General features: G+C 36.2%; 1 protein-coding gene across 3 annotated transcripts in view; it reads right to left on the reverse strand.

Annotated features, from left to right (window-relative positions):
- Window positions 1-590: 590 nt before the first annotated feature.
- The window catches only part of LOC120515103 (calcium-binding mitochondrial carrier protein SCaMC-1-like), a 46,324-nt gene continuing 24,337 nt past the window's right edge, over window positions 591-22,577 (reverse strand). For all 3 annotated transcript variants that reach the window (XM_039735832.1, XM_039735833.1, XM_039735831.1), the window contains exons 3-11: window positions 22,403-22,529; window positions 21,544-21,631; window positions 20,474-20,585; window positions 15,709-15,867; window positions 13,556-13,708; window positions 11,917-12,024; window positions 9,679-9,846; window positions 9,362-9,512; window positions 591-2,861 (exon numbers count right to left, since the gene is read on the reverse strand). In XM_039735832.1, coding sequence (XP_039591766.1) covers window positions 2,680-2,861; window positions 9,362-9,512; window positions 9,679-9,846; window positions 11,917-12,024; window positions 13,556-13,708; window positions 15,709-15,867; window positions 20,474-20,585; window positions 21,544-21,631; window positions 22,403-22,529 — 1,248 coding nt within the window. In that variant the 3' untranslated portion in view covers window positions 591-2,679. The remainder of the gene's footprint in view (window positions 2,862-9,361; window positions 9,513-9,678; window positions 9,847-11,916; window positions 12,025-13,555; window positions 13,709-15,708; window positions 15,868-20,473; window positions 20,586-21,543; window positions 21,632-22,402; window positions 22,530-22,577) is intronic.

Below are 22,577 nucleotides of genomic sequence, written 5' to 3' on the forward strand. Positions count from 1 at the left end.
ATGAATGGGGGTGGCGAGGGGCGGTTCATCCGTCCTCCAAGAACGAACAGGGTGCTGCCAAAAGCGGGTAGTGAATCGCCCACTACAGCCCCCATTCAACAGGCAGCCACCTGAGGCACACTACAATGCTGCTGCCCGCCACCCCATTCACCGTCAATGGCCTCTGTTCAGCCACAACCGGGTCACATCTTGCAGCATTGCCAGCCGCCCCCCAAGAACGAATGGGGCAGCCGTGTGTGGTGGGCGGGCAGTGAAACACCCCCCTTCGACCCCATCAAGCCTCCGTCCTGCACACGAATGCTTGCCATGCACCCAGCTGCCCACTGAGAATGAATGGGGTGCAGCCCCCACCACCCCACTCATCAACTAGAGCCACCTGTGGGACACTACACTGTGTGAGCAGCGAAACCGCCACCGCTTGCAGCGTCCCCAGGCTGGAGATGATGGAGCAGCAGTTACTGAGGAGACTGTGTCACGTCCCCCAGACAGATGAAGGAGCAGCTGCGGCCCCGTTTGTAAGTCGTATGTCCGTAACTCGGGGACTACCTGTGTATAATATGAGAGAGTCTTGAGAGAGGATGTTTTCTGTTACAGTATGTATGTATTTTTGTGGTAGGTAGATAGGTCATTTTGTGTTGTGTTTTTAACAGTGTGCTTAGCACTGAATACAGTTTCACCAAAAAAAATAAAAACTAAACTGAATTGTGGACAGACATCAAAGATTTATGCTGATAGATTATAAAAATGTGAAGTACTACTAGAAATCTGAAGTGAGGCACCCTTATTGTCACCTCAAGAAAAGGCAAATCTTTGGTGTGGTGTAAAATGTGTTTAACTAGGATGGAAAACATTAAGGCAACTGTTGTGTATAGCAGGTCTCAGGCTACATGGATATCATTACAATTGTTACTTACATTTGATTCTCAGTATCCAACTCCACAGCAGTTCATTTGATTCATGTTTTTTCAGTGTCTTCCCAAATAGAATTTGATAAAAATTAAAAATACATGCAGCATACATATTTTTGGCATATTTATCCTGAGTTTAGCAACAAACTGAGTATGCAAGACGTAATGGAAACTCTAAGTTTTATACATCTATCCATAAACACACACACACACAGTATAAACAGTGAAGCCCTCAGAAGATGCACAGGCACACACTAATAGAACAGATTTTATATGTGCCGTCCTCCATTGTATTAGGATTCATAATTAATAGAGGACTATTAAAACAATGCAGACCTAAAAGGCAGGCAGAGAAAACACCAAAGTATGGTGAATTTTGATAACGTATTCTTTCTACAACCCTTAACTTGATGGTACAGCTATCTCAAATTTCACTGAATAAAATACCATTCTTCAGTATTTTGCAGGAGTTGAGGAAAATTTACAAAATAATGTCTAAAATGAAAAACGTCACACAAAAAAGCAATCCTACTTCACAGATTTCTGCAAGAATAACTCTTTTCTAATATTGTTGTTGTTTAGTAACCAAAAAACATAGAACAGCCATTCCAGTCACTTGTTCACATACACAGCCCGAAGTTAATGTGCGTGGCACTTTACGAAAGCCTTCATAATCTCCATTAGACAATAAAGAGTTACTTTTTTCCAGTGTTTTTGAAGTATGCAGACACTTAAAAGCGGGCCAAGGATGATTTTACAGAAGCATTTCCCAGTCCAGGTTCTGGTCAAGCCCAACATCAACTTCTTTTAGAAAGCACTGAACCAAAAACCACAAGGCTGGTTGTCCAATCCCTAAACTACTTGCACTTTTTCTAATATATATATATATAAATTGTCCTAGGTATCCGAGATGGCACTATATAGAGTAAAGGTTGGCTAATAAATAAAGATTTTTCTTTCTTACTTCAAGGCCAGCTTTCTATCGATCACTCAACAGGTTTATTTGCCTTAAACTTCTGGTCAGAGTCGCTGGCTCAAAACGGTGGGCTGTCAAAGTCGATGAAGAGTAACGGACAGTACAGTAGCACAGCAGCCCACACCTGTAAAGACCCACTTTTGTATTTGTGACCATTTGTGTGGATTTGGTTTCGTTTTCCTAGTATCCTCGTGTTGTTTCTTTTGTGTGTGTTTGGGCAACTGGAAATTCAGTTTGAGCAAGTGAGTTTTGCTTATGAGGGCGTCTGTAACGGCTGAGGTTTGGGCCTACTCTGCAGCCAATGCTGCTGGCTCAGAAATAGGACAGGGGACATGTCTGAATCCCAAAAACTGTCATTTTAATTAAACAAATAGTGTGATTAATTAAGAAATAAAGGAAAAGAGCACAAGCATGCACTGTGAGGACTGAAAGCTAGAGATGCTGTTACTGTAAGTTCATATAGTGCCACGCTATAGAAATCAAACCTGAAACTGATAACAAACCTAAGCATAGTCAAGTTCACATAAATGGTATAAAAAAATAACATATAAAATATATACCCGAGCTCTTTACAGAGTGTCTAGCACAGCACCGAGGTATTGTTTTATGATTATAACCTAAAAACAGTTTACTTCTGTAAAAAAATAAGTCAGCTTGCCAAGATGTCAACTGTCTTTCAAAATAATCAATGGCACAAAATAAACGAATTATTTTAGACATAAAAACCAACATTCTGCTGATCTTCCTGCAAGTGCCTGTCTGTTTGTTGATTGTAAACTACAGTACTCTTTGGCTTTATTTTGAAATCCCCAAACCAGTCTTCATGTATTCATACACGACATAGCTAATGCTTACTGCAGGAATAACCTTCAGAAAATTGGGAGCTATTCCTCGGTAAAGTCCAAAAAAGCCGTCCTTTACTATGATTTTCTTTGTGAGGCTGACCATGGAAAGTTGAGGTGCTCCTTCTACGGATGCTGAAAAAAACAAAAAAAAAAAAAAACAAACTTCAATTTTTTTAATTTAAAATATCACAGAAAAAAGAAAAGCCCTTGTACAGTTACCGCTGTTTATGTACTTCCATATTCAGTGTTTTCAAAATGGATCACAGAGTTCTGTTTGGCTAGTAATTAGAAACTTGTAACAAATTGGAGTCGAGGGTCGTATTTTCCTTATGGTGCTGCTGAAACAAAAGATGCTTCCTATTTCCCTGCGCTGTAAAATAAGCAGGACGAGGCACAGTGTTTTTCATTAACATTTGACATCACTTGTTCGCCATGTCTGAAAGTTTCCTTCGTGTCTCATGGCCTTAAAGCATTACAGACACCTGGATGAGAAGACGCCAACGTAGCTGGCCAATCCAAAACAACATCAAGTCAACTTGTGAAGGTCCCTCAAGTCCAACTGTCTACCATACTAGCTGGTAACGTATCCCATGGTGTTTGTGTGAAATCTACCCAATAATACGTTGGTGTATTCCCAGATGGGTTTGAAGTGGAGAAGGACAAACTGATTGTAATGGCCTTTACCAAACTACTAGCACGCAGACTTACCTTGCTTAACTGGAAAATTCCCAACCCACCCTTTATAAGTCAGTGGGTAAGTGACGTTCTATCGCAGGGGTGGGCAAAGTCAGCCCTGGAGGGCCGCAGTGGCTGCAGGTTTTTGCTCCAACCAAGCTGCTTAATTAGAAAACAATCCTTGCCAATAATTTAATTTCATGGCTTGTTAGTGCTAAATGGAGAAATGCCCATTTTTTTTTTTTTTGTCATTTGCATCTTTCTGCTAATGAGGAGCAATTAAAAACCGCAAATACGGCTGTTGGAGACTAAAATGTGCAGAGAGGGTTCAAAATCTTAACTCGCGAGACAACTAAAGTGTTACTTGAGCAATAAGTGCTTCTTATTCAGCAAACGGGTGGAAACAAAAACCTGCAGCCACTGCGGCCCTCCAGGAATGACTCTGCCCACCCTGTTCTATCCTATTTGAAATCGGGAAAAAAATGAAATTCAAAACTTTTTAAAAATATGGCAAAATGTAATGAATCCAATTTTAAATTAAGCATTTATATTGGGGAAGAAAAGGACATTTTTCCCTTTTTTTTTCTTCTTTTCTAACCAATTTTGCCCATGCTGCTGGCTCTCCTCTCTTTTTTTTTTTAACTTTTTCCCCTTATCTTCTTTCTTTTTCTAGGTTGACTATAAAGTCATTTGTTGTCTAAGTTTAACTTAATTCTATGCAATGTTACTTACTTCAAATAAAATAAAAAAACAAAAAGAAATCCATCCATTATCCAACCCACTATATCCTAAGTACAGGGTCATGGGGGTCTGCTGGAGCCAATCCCAACCAGCACAGGGTGCAAGGCAGGAAACAAACCCCGGGCAGGGCGCCAGCCCACCGCAGGGCACACACCCACACATTAAGCACACACTAGGGACAATGTCGGATGGCCTGCATGTCTTTGGACTGTGGGAGGAAACTGGAGTACCCAGAAAATTCCCATGCAGACACGGGGAGAACATGCAAGCTCCATGCAGGGAGGACCTGGGAAGCGAACCCAGGTCTCCTAACTGCGAGGCAGCAGCGCTACCCACTGTGCCGGCCAAAAGAAATCTACCCACAGGAAATTTTCACCATGTTCTTAAGGAAGAACTCATATTAAAGTAACAGCTTGGATCCACTATACTAATTCCCTTCCCTTTTAAACACTTTAGTCGTGTGCCCTCTTAATCTCCATTTGCTAACTTATAAAGGCCCAACAATCTCTCCTCATAGCTCATACCTCAGCACTGGACTCTCTTTAGTGCTACTATTGTAACATGGAGGCTAAAACTACACAGAGCACTAGCAGCAGGTGAGAGCTCACTGGTATGTATAGCATAAGAAGAATCGCCCTAAACTCGTGTGCCGTGTACTGGGCTGTATAACCTAACTGCCTTCTTAATTTCTTCTATACACTGTCTTTTTTCATTCTAAAATAATATTTTAGGGCATAACAGCTACATAATAACAGGTAATCCAATGAAATATTCACTCAAAACTGCAGTATGGCCACTGTGTTCTTCCCCAGAAAAGAAAAGAAATGCTACTAAAGAAAACACACAATCTCCTCCTATACATGGGTACAGCCTGCTGCCTTGCAACTGGCATTTCACACCAGAGCAGTAAAAGAGGAAAATATATAAAGTACAAATGTTCAATTAACCTCCAAAGTAAAACTAAAACAGTAAACAAATCCAAAACTGAACACAGAAATTTTATTTGATTTAAAGGATAACTTTGGTATTTCTCAAGTCAAATGTATTTCTTTACAAACATATATAATGCCTTCTGTAAAATTGTCTTCTATAGTTAAGCTTGCTCTATAAATTGAATCTAATAATAATAGACTATAGGGCATGGAAGAAAAGCTACAAACTAATAACCATGTTTTAAACCAAGAAGGTTGTCAAGTATTGATCTGCTTCTTGTGATTAGACACACCTGTAAAACAGCTATGGCCACTGTGTTTTCTGAACACAAAAACAGAAATACTATGCTTCAGCCACTGTAAGAGAAAACCAGCTCTGCAAGCTACCTCAGCACTTGTAGTTTTCCTACACTCCTTCAACTCCCTGGACGTGGTTTCTCTCTCAAAAGATAAAATCACAGTGTCACATGGTTCGCTTTGTTTTGATTGAATTCAGTATTTATGTGAGAATTTGCACAAATAAATAGAAAATGCTGCCTTACCACAAGTAAAATTTATCATATATAAATATAATAGGAACATGTGACAAAATGTATCATTTTCTGATCCCTCCAAAGTCAGAAACATGGAAGGCATGGATCAATGATCGACAACTGTTTTCTCCTAAATAATGGAAACCATCATTTAAAAACTGCATTTTGTGTTTACTTGTGTTATATTTGACTAATGGTTAAATGTGTTTGATGATCAGAAACATTTTTTGTGACAAACATGCAAAAGAATAAGAAATCAGGAAGGGGGCAAATAGTTTTTCAAATAGTATATCCAATGTTTGTGAAGAATGTAACAATGTGAACATATCGCAAGTTCAAGTATTTTGAAAGTAAAACACTGTTACATGCTACTATCAGACTCAGTTCTTGAGCAGTGGCGTTCCCATTCTTCAAGAAAATATTCTAACGTAAGGCACGCTCATTTAAAGAGGCAGCACTCTTAGTATCTGCTTTTCAGCATGCAGTATATTCCTCATTAATATAATGAACTGCAATGCTCAGGCTTGCTTCCATAGTTGTAACTCAACCACAAATCAGTTGTAGCTGCATAAAGTGCTACCTGTTTCAGATGCATTTAGATTCTTGTTTCGACACCTGGAATAAAGTAAATGCTACATTAATGTCACGTTGGACACCAACAGGCTAGCATGTCAATGAGAACAGATGGTTCCTTGCCTTGCTGGGAAGCATTTATAATGGATGGATGAAGGGAGGAAGGGAGGCAGTCTCACTGGGCCATGTGCTCTCCCACGGTGATAGGTGGCAGCATCCCTCTGGTGGATCTCCCATGTGCACACCTGCAAGGGTGCATGGGAGTTGTAGTCCCAATGGGTGGCCCTGCTGGGTTTCTTGGGAGTCACCAGGGGGTGCTGTGGAAAGGAGACTTTCACATTTTATGGAGGTTCCACCTTGCCTGGTAGTGATTCCTGGAATACGGTGATGGCACTGGAAGTAATCCCAGGTCCAGTATAAAGGAAAGTCGCTCCACGTCAGTCAGGTGTGGAGGAAGAGCAAAGCTTGCCTGGGAGGTGTGGAGATGGTGAAAAGAGAAAGGAATTGTACCGTGCCATATTTGTCAATAAAGACCTGATTGAAAATATTGCCTGAAAATCAAACACTAGTTTGAACTGGAATTGTTGTGGTGTATTTGTGTCCAGGGTTTTGGGGCTCACTGTTGCCCTCTGCAGGCCACATAAACTTGGACGAATTAGAGGGGATGACTTCTCTTACCGAGTGTTGATCATGTTTTTTAAAACCTACTTTTAATCAGAGTCTTGCTTTTAATAAATATAAAGAAACACTGTTGTTTTGCTTTCAATAGCCTGCTATAAACAGACATGCGTTATAGCAGACACGGATAATGGTGGTTAAATGTGTCATGGACCTAATCTTACTGGGACTTGATGTTGCTTGCTTATGTTTTACGCACTCTTCATACTGGACTATGTGGTTGAATTTTACATAACTGCAAAAAGCATAGTTTTCTTTATTTTGCTATAGAAATATCAGGTGGTCTAGGCTCAATATTACTTTTAGTTCTTAATTATTCTGGAAGCTGCTGCAAACAGAAAAGAAATATTAGCACACTTTATAAAAGATGTTGTTTGAATCAGACTCCCAAAAATGTGTTTTGCGATTATTATATAGTTCGCCAGTGCACTCGTGCTTAGTGAATGTGTCTGTGCCTGATCACAACGCTCACTTGCTGTTTAGAGCAGTTTGTAACTGGGAAAGCTTAATCTGTGAGAAATCAGGAGTAGAAAGCAGAAATTGTCACTTTCCACAACTGGTATATCGATGCACTTGTAACTGTAATCACGAAGAATATATGATTATTTATGCAGCCCTACTACATGTACATTTACTTTTATTACATTTTATTTACCACAAAGTCTAAATTATGTCCAGGTTCATCTGTAATGATTTTCCTGACTCTAAAGTTTAGTATCATCTGCAAACTTAACTGTCTTGCTATCTTCCATCCATTAATTTATACAGGCAGAATCCTGTTGTAACGAAATTCATGAAACCATAAAAATATTTTGTTATAAAGGAAATTTCATTATAATGACTATGACGAAAATACGTATGGTATACTATTGTGACCGGGGTCATCAATGATTTGCCATCTCATTTCACCGTGTGATATGCTTATTGCACAACGTTTAGAACATTTAACACCCAACCTGGACTCACCATTCTGTCTCTTGTGCAACTAACTCTGTGACCTAAGCTTGTTCTTAAACTCAAAAAATATTTTATTTGAAAATGAGATGTTAAATGTCCATCCATCCATCCATTATCCAAGCCGCTATATCCTAACTACAGAGTCACGGGGGTCTGCTTGAGCCAATCCCAGCCAACAGAGGGCACAAGGCAGGAAACAAACCCCGGGCAGGGCGCCAGCTCACCACAGGGCGGATGTTAAATGTCATTTTTTTTTATAGAAATACAAACGCACTTCTAATTTGTCTCTGCTCAGGTCCCACCATCTGATCTTTAACTTTGTCATCTATTTATTTATTGTTATTTTTTGCCTCTTCTTTATTCCAGAATCAACTTTTTCCAGGGTTGTTCATTTTTCTTCAGTGTAAACTGACACCATTTCTCACTTTTGTTTGTTCATGGTAAAGAAAACTTTGACAAGTGCTATGAAACTAGAACAGTACAGTATTTGCACAGGACACAACTAATTTGACTATGTGTATAATGTCTCGTCTACACTCATGCCGAGCCTCACCGAGGCTGCCAGAGACCACAAATTTCACAACAGGCTAGTACTTTCTTTTGGTGTAACAAGAAAGAGACAGCCTGTTGCAGGTTTCCCAAAAATCCAAGAAAGTGTAGATGCGGGATTAAGTATTTTTTGCATTGCATTATCATCTTCGGTGGACAGTTTTGGTCGAAAAAAGTTTGCTATACTGACATTTTCATTTTGTTAAAGTGAAATCCATTTAACATGATATTGTAAGAAATGTTTGTCCGAATACAATATACAATAAGTATTTGTTATTGTGAAAAATGTGTTACATAGGTATTTGACCTGTATACGGTACACCTATTAAAAGGTAATCAGACGTGCTAGTAAGAAATTAACTGTATTACTACTACCTACTACGACTACTAGGTGCTATGCTCAATAGATTTTACAGATCATAAAGCTTTTAATGTATATAACCTGAAGGAAAATAAAATCTGGTACTTTTTTCACCCTTTTATTTCGGACAACCTTTGTAATAATCTGCTCCAAATATGCAGCCAAGATAATTGCTATCAGCAATAGAGACCTTAGTAACAGTATATCATAAACACAGGAAGCATCAATTAGTCTTCAGCTGCTTGTTTGGGGCCTTTATCATGTACACGTTTTACAGAGTGCTGCAAAGTCAAGTTAATCAGTACAAGCAGACATGATAAGAAAGAGGCACGAAAAAATCAGAATAAAAGAAGACATTTCATGTGGCTATTCATGCCTATCTTTTCTGGAATAGGGCCGATGAATTCTGAATCTGTACACAATATCATTTCAAATGTCATTAAAAGTCAGATTCCTGAAAGCACATAACAGCAAATGATATTTTTTGACTGCCCGAGTTGTAATATGTACATATAACTGGTTATACATGTATATGGTTCGATTTAAGTGATGACTAAGTGTTGATCTTCAAAAATAAAGCAATCTTAAAGACACCAAGAAAAAAAAGATGATAGTTTAGATTTTGAAGCTTACCTTGTGCTTGCATACGAGTTCTGATCAAAGCAAGGGGATAACTGGCAAGCTGGCCACAAGTGCTAGAAACAGTACCACAACCCAGAAGAACTAAAACACCAGGATTTGCCGAATCTTTAGCATAATGTGTCAGCCATTTATTCTTCAATCCCTAAAGAGAAAGAAAAACTTTACAGTAAAATGGATAAATTACAAGTAGTAAAACTAAGATGTACTATAAATTGTAAAACAACTGAAAGGTATTAGCTACAAAGAATCAATAGATGTACAGTATTCTTATATAATGTAGATCAGACTGGATAAGATATAATTCATACCTCATAAATTGCCAGATCGATGCCTGCATAAGGTATAATGCCCAAAATGTTGGGAATGTAGCCTTTATAAAAGGCTTTTACACCCTCTCTCCTCAGAATCTTTTTAGCACAGTCAAACATGCCTGAATACTGGCCAGTTTTCCTGAGAGTTAATCTAGTCTTCATGACCTATAAGAGAAAGACAAAAGATTTTTTTTCAAAAATCCACATTGCGTCAAAACAGTATAAATATGGATCCACCTATCCTTTCAAAACTATGGAAAAACATTGTAAAATACATTTTATGATGTTCTTGTTTAGAAGGTTCAGTACAGAACATTTAACAACAGGGTGTATTATTGACAAAAATACACTGAAAGTAAAAAACCTAACGTGTGTGTGTGTAATGTATGCTTATGTTTCACTTTTAGAATGTTAATAAAAATCATTTTGCACTCAAAATCCATACATTAGTTACAATTAAACAAAATGCACATTACATAATATCTCACATGTAAGCCTTGTAAAAGTTTTGCAGCAGCTCTTATAAAGGCACAAAGTAAGAGGAAGGGGAGAAAATGACATGATCTATACATGCTTTTTTACTTTTCTTCCTAGACAGGATAAGAAGACATCAGTTGACAACAAATGATGTCACTTCCTCCTGTTCACTAGACCTGCCCATTATGGCTTACTGGGATAAAAGGATAATGTGGGCCGAAAGTTGATTCCCTTTTTAATCCGACTGAACTTAAAATTGAAATCACATCCTTATAGGCAAAAATGTCAATCAGTAATACAAAATAAGAGAAACAGTTAAGTCAATCCATACTACTGTTTTAATAGTGGAAATGGATTTCAAGTGTCTTGGCACTCTCCAAACTAACTTTTGAATGCACAGTATATGACACATAGACACAGAGGTATATGATCTAACCGTTACACTGAGTCTTTCTGAGATGATGACTGATGTTTGTAAAATGGCTTTTAACCAATAATTACACAGAATATTTAATATTATATCTGAATATAAAGTATATTATATAAAGTATATTTAAAATATATTTTTTAAAATACATGTAAAATGTGCTGACCACTGTTCGGTTCTCAAATACTGATAAAAGTTAATCATGGTGAGTGTAGAACCTGTGATTAAAAAAAGAGCATATTAGCTTTCTTTTGCTTTGCTTGAAAACCATTGGTGTAGCTCACGCAGAGACGAGCTTGTGAATATATGAAAAGTGAAGTTGTTTTGTCTTCAGTTTCTTGCTGCTCTACTCTTGTCAGTTAAATTTAAATAGGCAATCATAGTTTACGTTTGCCAGAGTAGTTGATTTTGAGATAACATGCTGGCAAACTGTGTGTGTCATATTCAGGCTTTCTATGCTGTCACCAGGGTTAGTGGTCATCTAGTGGACAGAGGCATCTTTACTGCGATTCAGAAATTTTAAGAAGTTCAACTCCAACGTTTACTATAAGACAAGTGCCTAACTGTAGCTTTTATATAAGACATTTCTATTCTGTAATGCTTGGTCGGTGAATGATTTTATACAGTTTATACGCTGTACATCAAATGAGGGTTAATGATGGGAGATTCACAGACTTATTTTTCTTGTTTGAATGACTTTTTTTTCAGTGAGTCGTATCTGTTGAGTTGTCAGCATGAGCAAATTGATTCAGCAGTACAAGTGCTTACATGATGTCATTTGTATTTTTTTGTTTTTCAGGATGACGCTTACAATTTATGTGCAAGTAGAACCCAAACAATTCCAAGATTCTCTGAGCATGTTTACATTAAAATGTATTATAAGTAACTGAGAATTTTTACAATTTGCTTAGAAGAGGCTTCAATATATAGAACAGAATAGAAATTATGACTACTTAAAACTGCAGTTATTTGCGAAGTTAACTGGTGTTTTTAAGCTGGCCTGCCATTATTGAGTATGGGAGCGAGTTTTTATTTGGCCATCCAAAACCGAGTTCTCATTTGTGCATATTGCTACTAGAATAGTCCTTAGCTTCCCGCTGCCATGCAATTTAATTATTAGGTTCAGAAAAATAAATGAATAAATTTGATGTCATTTTGTAATTAAGGCATAACAGAGAAAAAACCCTAAATATAAAAAACTCCTGAGCTTAAACTGGATTTGCCATAATGTTTCCATTGCTATGCCAATACATATAAAACACTGAAAAAAAGATATTAAAAAAATATATAAAAATATAAAAAAGTAAAAAACAAAATATATAAAGCCTTACCTCCATGGGATAAATAATAGTTTGTGCAGTGGCCCCAGCTAGGGAACCAGCAATAAACCTCTCATGGGGCTTGATCTTTCCATCACCTGATGTAATCAGCTTTTTGTACTAAAAGAAAGTAAAGAAATGTACAATTATGAAAAATAGAAAGCAAAGAATCCTACACATCACTACAAAGGACAACAGAAATATTAATAATGTATAGGCATAATGTGATGCATAAAAATAATTACAGCTAGAGGCAACACCATTAGTGGTCTTATAAGAAGTTCTGTTCAAAATAAAATGTTTTAGGTTTTCAGATTCTTGGACTAAATGGCACCTTTTTTTAAGTATCTGCAGCGCAGCCATTGCTATATTCATTTTAGCAGATCCCTTAACCCAAGGTAATATAAATGCTGGAAAATGACCTAACATGCATGTCTGTAGGAAGAGAAAAAGCATACAAACCAGAAGAAAAAAACAAAATCAAGCACAGGGAGAACATGTTCATAGTAACCAGGCCAGAATTCCAACCGCCATCTCCTGGAGTTACACTATAGCTGTGCCACCATGGTGTCACTACACCACATGGTAGCAAGCGCAGTATAAAGATAGTATATTTACTAAAATGGACAAACAGAGGATTCAAAATTTAAAAGTGAAAACTATACTATATTACATCTATTATTAGTTTTTGTTTTGACGTAACTACCAGGCCTTTCTATTTCCAATTACTTATAAGCTCAAATTATAGCTAAATAATACATACAATTAAACGTAGTGCTGCTGCCTTGCAACAGGGAGACCAGGGTTCAAGTCCTAAGTGCTCCATGCATGGAGTTTATATGTTCTCCTTGAGTTATGGGTTTCCTTCCATAGTCCGAAGACATGCTGGCTGAATGGACTTGACGTGCTAAGCTGGTCCTGGATGTACAGTATGTGTGTGTTCACCCACATGGGCTGTAATCTTGTCCAGGGATTATCCTACCTTGCGCTCAATGTTTGCTGGGATAGGCTCCAGCTTCACTGCAAACCTGCTCTGGCTTTGGAAGATGTAAGAATGGATGGATGGGTATTGAATGCATCTTACATTCAGAACCATGTCATCAGAGATGCCCAAAACTTACAAATTCCAGTGTTACATTACTAAATTGACAGCAAAACACCTTTGGAGATTTCATTATCAACTAATCAATGTTTACCAGGAACAGTCCCTTTTGTATGCCACAGTCAAGATGGACTGCAAAATTTCATCATGGAATGACTTTTCTAATGGTTGGCCCAAGGTCAACGTAAGTGCCAGAAGGAAATGGTGGTACTGTGAACCTAACTGTAATGAGCAGCTGAATGCTGACAGTAAGTGAGATGCCAAAACAATACAGGAATTAATTATGGGTCAGCTGAATACATCCATCAACAGCAATGTCTATGCATGTTGTTAGATGCCCAGAATATTGCCTTCTGAAATGAAGCATCATCACATCCCATTTATGCGTAGCTACCTTAGAATGTAATGGTGATCTGATACAGAATCCCTCAGTTTCTCGATTTAGCATTTCCTTTAAAAGCCTACTAAAGATGCTCAGCTGCATTCTGCTGTATACTTCCAAGTCTAACATTTATCAAAAGGATAATCAGGAAATAATGAAAAAGTTACCTGTTCATAAGCCCAAAATTTAATGGCAGTCTCAGGAGCAATCTTAATAACATTAACTCCATTACCACGCCACAGTGATGTTACTCCACCTTCTTTAACCATTTGTTTGAGGCCACTGGATATGCTCATTTTATTAGATTTTGATGCATGCACCTACAATAGTAAAAATTAAAATATTTTATAATTGGTTTCAAAAAATGGAATGCACTTTAAAATTGATTATTCAAAGTAAATATGCCTAGTGAAACAACAATGACAATTAAAATCAATGCAAATGTAACATAACAATAGAAAATACATTGTTTTAAACCTATAATAAATTTAGCAAACTTGTCTTGAGGAAAAGTGTGAGTGTTAACCTGTCAGCATGCCACTTATAGTGCAATAAGCAATGGGGTGCAAGCAGAGGATTTGTTTTTCAATCACTACTTAGACTGAGCAACACAAAAAACATTTAATCTTTGTAATACATGTTTTACAGTACAGGCACTTACTACAGTTAAAGGTAAGCCACCATCAAAAAATTGCACTAAGATTTAATTTTATAATACAAATTAGGGATATGAATAAAAATCATATAAACCTTTAGCCACTTTTAAGATAAAAACTGCTTAGGAAATAAAAAAGGAAACAGCACTTGAGGCCCAGCCTCTCCCTCTAGTCATACTAGCATTATATATAAAACAATATTTGACAAGAAAAATATGAATGTAATTCACACAAATTCGTCAAATCAAGTGTTGTAATAACGTAACTTCTATGAGGCCATTGTACAATGCTTTGTGGAAGCTCTCCTCATTGGTCTTCCTCATTTCATGCACCGAGAGGACGTGAACAATGAGAACTTGCGAATACAATGAATGTTCTCAGCCTGGTGGCTTTTATAGCACAGGCACAGAAGCAACAGCAAGGCTATAGTCAGGCAATGAGCAAACAAAGTTATACTTTAGTGAGAATGACATACTGAGGTGTACGGACACATTAACAAAGGAAATGTTGCAGCTCTCTGACTCTGTGTATCCAGGAGCCCATGACTGCTTTCATGCAGTTTTAGCACTGTTATTTCTTTAATAGATTAATCTGAATATACACTGTCATATTCTAGTGACTTAATGTGACTACAGTCAAAACTTTCACATTTTTAAATGCCTTTTAATGGTGTACAAGAGTGTTGAACACTTCAAAGTATGTGAAATCCCTTAGTAGAGGAGAATGTAAGACAGGTTTGTCTATAGGATTTGTTTCAGTTCTCTCCCAGATTTTGCACTGGGTCAAAATAAGAACCTGTCTGTTAGCGTCTTTCTCAAAACACATTTTGGAAGAATACAGATGAGAAAGAAATGACCTTACTATAGAAAAACTCTCTGCTGTAGCAGTTGTTTTTTAGCAATATAAGACAAGCATATTAAGCAAGCAGTCATGAGACTTGTTCAATGTGTTTCAGTTTCTTTTACTTAAAGGTCCTCAACTTTTTTATACCTACTTTTATGAGACAGTGTTTTCGTTCCCAAAATACATAAGCAAATCCCGTGTTCAGAATCCATGCATCTTTTCCCCCTGTGGATTAGCTTTACAATGGTAATTACTTGCAAGCCTAAAGCATTAAATAAATGGCATTGTATGGTAAAAGCCTATACCCTTATCATGCCAGCAGATATTCCAGGTGTACAGTGTGGTCCACATGAGTTTCCAGTGCTTAGCAGAATGCATAAAAATATGCTGAAAATTAAACCTACAAATTCTGAGCTGCTGCAATTTGACATTAAATTGCAAATTCCATGTAAACATCTATACATTGCTGATTCATTGTACAAATTGTTTGAACAACTTTATTGTACTTTAACACCCCAAGTGCAAATATACATTTTGACAATAACGTATATTTTTTAATAATCTTTCAGAAATTCTATTCTCCATTTCATTATATTGTGTAGAAAACCAGGCTTTAATTTTTGTTAATTTTCAGCTTCAGACAAAGACATAAATACCTTTATTTAAGTCATTAAGCATTTTGAATTGTTTAGGCTTCTTTTAATCTTTAGCCAAAGGTGGGTAGGGAGGGTTGTAGAGTACAGGCAGTTCAGATTTTACCCAAATGCAAAAACCCCTCTTGGCAGTTGAATACAAAAACATTGTGAGCTCAAAACGTTTACCTGCATAAAGACTTTAATTCGATCAAGAGGGGCAGTCCCAGTTCTTGAAACAGCTCCTGCCATCCCTCCAGCCACAAGCTGCTTCCACCACATTCCTGTCTTCTTTTCCTCTTCTGTGAATTCATCAGGAATGGTTAGGCTGTCTCCAATATCTAGAACCTGAATCCAATAGAAAAGATTATTTACACTGATGAACATAGAAATAATTTACTTAATTTGCCTAATTCTTGTAGAGGCAAACTGTGACATTTGTTAACTTCAAAATGAGGAGTAAAAATCAAAAACATTTATTTTATTTACTTACTGTAAGCTAGAAAACATTTTAGTGGTCTCCATCTACCCTATTACAATGGCCACATTTAAAACTAAAATAATCAAAAAAATCACCAAATTAATACTTTTTTGTACTGCAAACAAAACTGGATAGCTTGCAAAAAAATGTCTTTTTGTGCAGACCCACTAGTTAACAAGTACTCAGTCCTTATGTACTTTGTGTTTAATGCCATCACATAGTTCTTCTAATGTCACAGTAAATTAATGTGGTAAAATAATCCTATAGCTGAATATATATTCTCCATATCATTAATTAATCAAGTTAAATATAACCTGGTTTAATCACTAGTGTTTATTATGCTTCCTCTAAGGTTAAGAAGTTATAAGCGTGACTTCTGTTTATGCAGGGTATTCTAATAGTGTTAATATCAAGAATAATTAACACATGTAAAACCAGGGGATAAAAACACTACATGGACTAGCAAAAAACACAGTCAAAATAGAGGCTTGAGTCTAAGGACCCAAAAGCTAACTGAACCAACAATCAAAGCCAAACAAATTTTTTATTCAAAAATAACATTGCTAAAAGGGGCAGCACTAAATTGATTTTTATTACCCCTAAGTGGTCTAGTAAGAATTAGTTTTATAAATTGCTGTGTGTCACCACCATCTTATATAAGGAGGAGCGTGACAACAAGGCATGTGACTTGATCTCTCTAAATAAATCAGCATACACTCATGAAAAATGCATTAAATAAATAATAAATTAAGGGAAAGTAAGCTAAAGTAACGAATACTAAGGCAAATCAAGTTTGGCAGTGTTAGCAGTCATCTTGAAAATAAGCTCAGTATTATCTGGTATGTTTTAGCATTCTGAGTAATAACTGCCCAAGGTTTAAATTACATTAAAGCTAACTAGTAAATCAAACCTTATACATTCTCATCAGCACACAAGTGAACCTTCTGTTTGCTGTTATTAGACATACAGCAAGGACAACTCCGTGTGCTCAAAACCCATTCATCAGCCTAGAAAAATACTTTTGAGAACGGCTGCCTCAGCTCACACAGAACATATCTTATTCAGTCATATTCTGTCCCTACTGGATCATCTACATTAACTATTTACACATGACAATCAGACAAATAATTAGAATCAGACAAATAATTAGAAATGATTGTCTAGCAAGCACATACAGTAGATCAATCAAAAATTATGTATCGTTTATAACATGTTTTCATAATGCTGTTTAGTGTTTTGTTAATTTTTATATAAATCTTATTAGAATTCTCTTTTGTACAAATTTCAAGACCTTCACAAATATTGATGGACTCCATCACTACCTAATGCAGAGTTTGGAAACATGACCACTTAAAAGTAAAATGTAGTTAAATAAAAGAAATAAAAAAGAATGCAAAAGGTGGTATGATACTTTTGATGTCTGGCATACTGAGACGAAGAAGAACATTGATTTTCAGGATCCCTGCTTTATGCATAGCGCAACACTGCAGAGGAATGACAAGGCTGCAAGTCTGCATTTTCATTTCTAATACAAAAGCACTTTCCTAAATTGAATTTGGACCACTAATTATTATGCCTTATTCATTAATGGAAACTGCATGAACATTTTAACTTCCTCTAAAATGACTAAATATTGTAAAGACTTTCACATTTTTTCCAAACTTTTCATCACTAGAGGGTTTATATTTTTTTGGAGTCTATGTAAACTACAACGTTTCAGTAAACATGTAAAATAAAAAGTTTACACTGAAACCTGAGTTATATTCATAACAAAATTAAGGTTTTATTTATTAAAAAACTACTACACATCACTCTTAGAAAAAGTCTTAATATTTCAATTAAAATACTTAGGTCAGCTAAAGTAGCATGCAAATATTTTTAAACTTTTGACTAAATTACCCCATTTTTCAATCCACTAATCCAGGTAACCTTGTGCTAAAATCATTTCATTTTTTTCCCAGCATAAAGCAACACTCAATACCTCAGAATGCCAAGATGAAAACCGGATTTTAGGCATTTTTGCATGTTTATTAAAAGTAAAGAACTGAAAAATCACATTGATACAAGCATTCAGACCCTCCGTTATGACACATGAAGAGTTGCTCATTTCCATCCCATTCTTATCAGCAATGTTTGTACACCTTGTTTGTAGCAAAACTAATCAGAGATGGTCATTGACTTAAGGAGACAGAGACACACAGCAGAGCTAGTCCTACTCCACATCAATAGGGAACTGGTGGAAAGGGTCACTTCTTTTAAGTTTCTGGGAACTTATATCTCTGAGGACCTGTCCTGGACAGCAAATGCTCTGGTGGGGGTCAAAACATCCCAACAGTGACTGCATTTTCCGAGACATCGCCAGAAAGTAGAAACGAAGGGGAAGCTGCTGTTGACCTTCTACCACTCAACCATCAAGAGTGTTTTAGCATACTGTATTTCAACATGGTATGTTGGCTGTAAAGCATCCACGGCAGAGAAAACAATTGGCTGCTGTCTGCCCGCCCTGGAAGATACTGCACCTCCAGTGCACACTGCCTCCATAGAGCCAGGAAAATCATTAATGACCATTCCCATCCTGGTCACTCAATGTTCAAGATACTGCCCTCCAGCAGGTGGTACAAGAGAATTAAAAGTAAAACAAAACGATCTGAAGATAAGTTTTTATCCATAGGCCATCAGAACTTTAAATTTTAAAAACTGATAGAACTGTTATAATTTTTACTTCCAGTATGTACGTTGATTACTTTAGTGAATGAGAATTTCCACCCCTTGTTTAGTTATGCACGATATAGTATATGTTTGTCGTTGTTTGTTGTACACACACCATTCACAGATGTAGCTTTTACAACTTCATTGTACAGTACTGGTACAATGACAATAAAGGCTTTCTAATTATTCTAAAAAAATGGTCAGAGAGGTGACAAAGAAGTTGATGGTCATTCTGGCTAAGCTCCACAGAACCTGTGAGGAGATGGAAGAAACTTCCAGAAGGACAACCATAGAAGTGGGTGGTATGGCCAAAAATGTGTATCACAATAGAATAAAAAATGATCACAGTTACAATGTACTGTATATCACAGTATATTCTACTGTATGCATATATTTTTAGACTGATGAGACCAAGGCCAGTGTCATGTCTGAAGAAAACCAGGAACTGCTCATTACCTGGGCAGTACCATTCCAATGGGGAAACATGGTAGCAGCATCATGTTGTGGAGTTGTTTTCATCAGCAGGGACAGGAAGACTAGACAGAGGTGAGGGAGTGCTGAATGGAGCAAAGTACAGGAATATCCTTAATGAAAACCTGCTCCAAAGTATTCTGGACCTTAGACAGAGCAAAGATTCACCTTCCAGTAAGACAATTACCCTAAGCAACAGGCAAAGACAACACAGGAATGGCTTAGGGACAACTCTGAGAATCTCCTTAAGTTGCCTAGCCAGAGTTTGGACTTGAACCCAATTGAACATCTCTGGAGAGACCTGAAAACAGCTGTTCACCGACTGTCTCCATCCAACCTGATAAAGCGTGAGAGGATATGCCGAGAAGAATGGCAGAAAATCCTCAAATCCAGGTGTGCCAAGTTTGTTGTGTCATACCCATGAAGACTCCATGCTACAATTGCTATCAAAGATGCTTCAACAGTAAGGGGTCAAAATACTTGTATGAACATGATGTTTCAGTTTTTTACTTTAATAAAATATGCAAGAATTTAAAAAATTATTTTTCCACTTTAACATTCTGAAGTATTGAGTGTTGCTTGATGTGGTGAAAAAATCGAAATAATTTTAGTATAATGCTACAATATAGAAAAATGTAAAAATTGAAGGGGTCTGAATATTCTGAATCCATAAAATTAACTATAAATTGACCTTTTGCCCTAAAGCTTTAGACAAAATTGTAATATAATATCACAATTAAATTTTATCTTAAAAGCACAAAAGTAACATCAAACTTTACTGTGGCATTAGCCCTGGTCACAGTTGAGAAATGACATACACTAATGTTTTAAAATGTAACTGAATTTCCTCAAGAGGAATCATTATAATAAATGTTTACTTTACATTCAGTTTTTAATACCGTCCATCATGTATTTTTCTATATATGTTTGAAAATTTTGTTGACATATCACACATTTTTCTTTGTTACTTTTAACTCTTAATTTCCAATCATTTCTAACATGTTAAATTCTGAAGTCAATATTTTGTCTGCATTATACACATATCAGTAATTAAGTGAAGTAAGCCTGTTGCAAGCCAAGAACATGCTGTACAAAAGCCCAAACAGTTAAATTGAGTAGAAGGATTTCTCATTGGCTTGATTGGCTTAGGTGGCTGTTTTATGCCACCTACAAGGAGGATGATGCATTTCACTCAGGCATAGCTCTGTTTCAAAAGGCTATTTCATATCTTTTACACCTGAACAAGTTTACTTTCACTTCAGTTTATAGTAGAGAATGGCCCTACATACTCACAGTTGAATGCTTCCAGAATCGGATAATCTCTTGAATGTCTGTGGCTGGGTTAAAGAGAAAGTGCTCCCGCCATTCATTCCAGTCAACACTCAGGGTCCCATCAGCATCAATACTAGAAATAAAAAAAACATAAAAACATAGAAGGATGGATAGACAGGTGGCTGGACACTTGGTAAATTTAATGCATAGTCAAACCTAAAATTCCAAAGTCATGCTATTCTTGATCCTTTGTAAGAGCTTTATACCCACAGGTAATTTTTAAAATTAAACACAGAAAGTTACACTATATAAATCAAATTAGATGGCTTCATGAACATTAAAAAATTGGTTTACCGTTTGTATTCAATACCCTTTATGAAGACTAAAAATCATGTTTCATGAATGCCACACTTTGCAAGACTTTGGTTCTCTTTTTCAGAACTCGCTCATGTCATGTTTTTCTATGCCTGTTTCATTCCAAATTGGAGCCCTATTTATGAGAGACAATACTTAATAATAATTATTATTATTATTTTAATAGTAATTATTATTATATTAATAATACTTATTTTCCCTTACAGAAAATGGGTCTGAGGTATATCCCTGGGTGGTATGGTCACATGTGATATTTAAACTATTCCTTGTACACAAAAGTATATCAAAATCATTTCAAAGCAAATATAAAAAAAATCTGCTTTCTTCTTTAATGTGCTCTTAAGTCAAGTAAGCTTGCAATCATTACCGTTTTGAAGCATTTCTCAACTATTTGTAAAGTTTTTATTGAGATGTACATAAAACATAATGTGTGCCTGCTGATGCAAGTGAGTGTTTTAAAATTGCAAGCCATACGGCCCAGTAGTGTTTTACTTATATGCACTAAACAATTAGTTTTACTTGCTATTCTGCTACAACTCTTGTGCAATATTCTACTAACAAACATTAATTTTTTTACTTGTGGCAAATAAACTAAATTGTTAAGCGTTCTATCATTATTACAATAACAAGAATTAAAAATTAAGATAATTCTAAACTTTAATCTTAGCGAGTAATGAAACCACTTTAAAGTTATTAAACACAAAATCACCATGAACCTTTTCAAAATCTTTTGTGCGCTCTCTTCTGTTATGGAGACTCCTAATTTAGCAAGAGACTCTTTAATTTCAGAAGCATCAATGGTCCCTAAAAAGAAAAAGGGGGAAAAACTAACATTGAACTGGATGTTCTTGATACCAAGCCTATCAATATATTAAATACTCAATATAAAGCTGAATTAAAAAAAAAAAACTGTGAGACAGCAGTGCTAACCACTGCGCAACAAATAATAAGAGATGCAGATGGAAAAAAATACCAAAAACAAAATACAACAAACAGCCAAATACTAGCAATAAGTAAATAATATATAGATCATTGCACTCACAGAGTTCCAGTCTCACGGAACACACTGGCTGTTAAATGAAGCAGCAGCGTGCGACTGGCTTGCTTTAACTATCTGAAACTGTGACACAGGGCACTGTGAGAACTTCTTTTTATTTCTCATGCATCTGTGCAGCTGCATCACATGTTTTTCTTCTATCAAGAAAAAACGAACACCTCGTGAATAGTAATAAATCTTTTGTTTTTATTACTTCACAAATTGTCGTATGTTTTGTGATGCAGCCCTAGACTTAAAATAAAATTTAAAATTAAATAATGTGGATTCAATTACTTTTAATCATTATTTTATATATTTGAACAGTAAACCATACATATTCCTATGACATTCTAAGCATTATTTATGTAAGTTTTATTACAACTTAACTTTTCTTATGAGATGAAGACTATAGAGTAACATGTAAATATAAATTTTGTATCTTGTAAAAAAAAAAAAAGTGTTTTCCATGTTATTTAATTTTTCCTACTCTGTTCTAATAAATGCATAAATAATGGAAGAAAACTATGACTATACTATACCATCATTATTTCTGTCCAGGCTCTTGAAGGTCAACATCAGTTTCTTCTCATGATCCTTAAGATACTCTGAAAATTCTTCAAAGTCCAATTGTCCATCCTTATTGCTGTCACCGGCTGAAACAATTTTCTGGGAAGAAAAAAAAAAGGCAATTAATTAACATGAAAGAAAATGTAC

The sequence above is a fragment of the Polypterus senegalus genome, chromosome 14 (genome assembly GCF_016835505.1).
Source record: "Polypterus senegalus isolate Bchr_013 chromosome 14, ASM1683550v1, whole genome shotgun sequence".
Lineage (NCBI taxonomy): Eukaryota > Metazoa > Chordata > Cladistia > Polypteriformes > Polypteridae > Polypterus > Polypterus senegalus.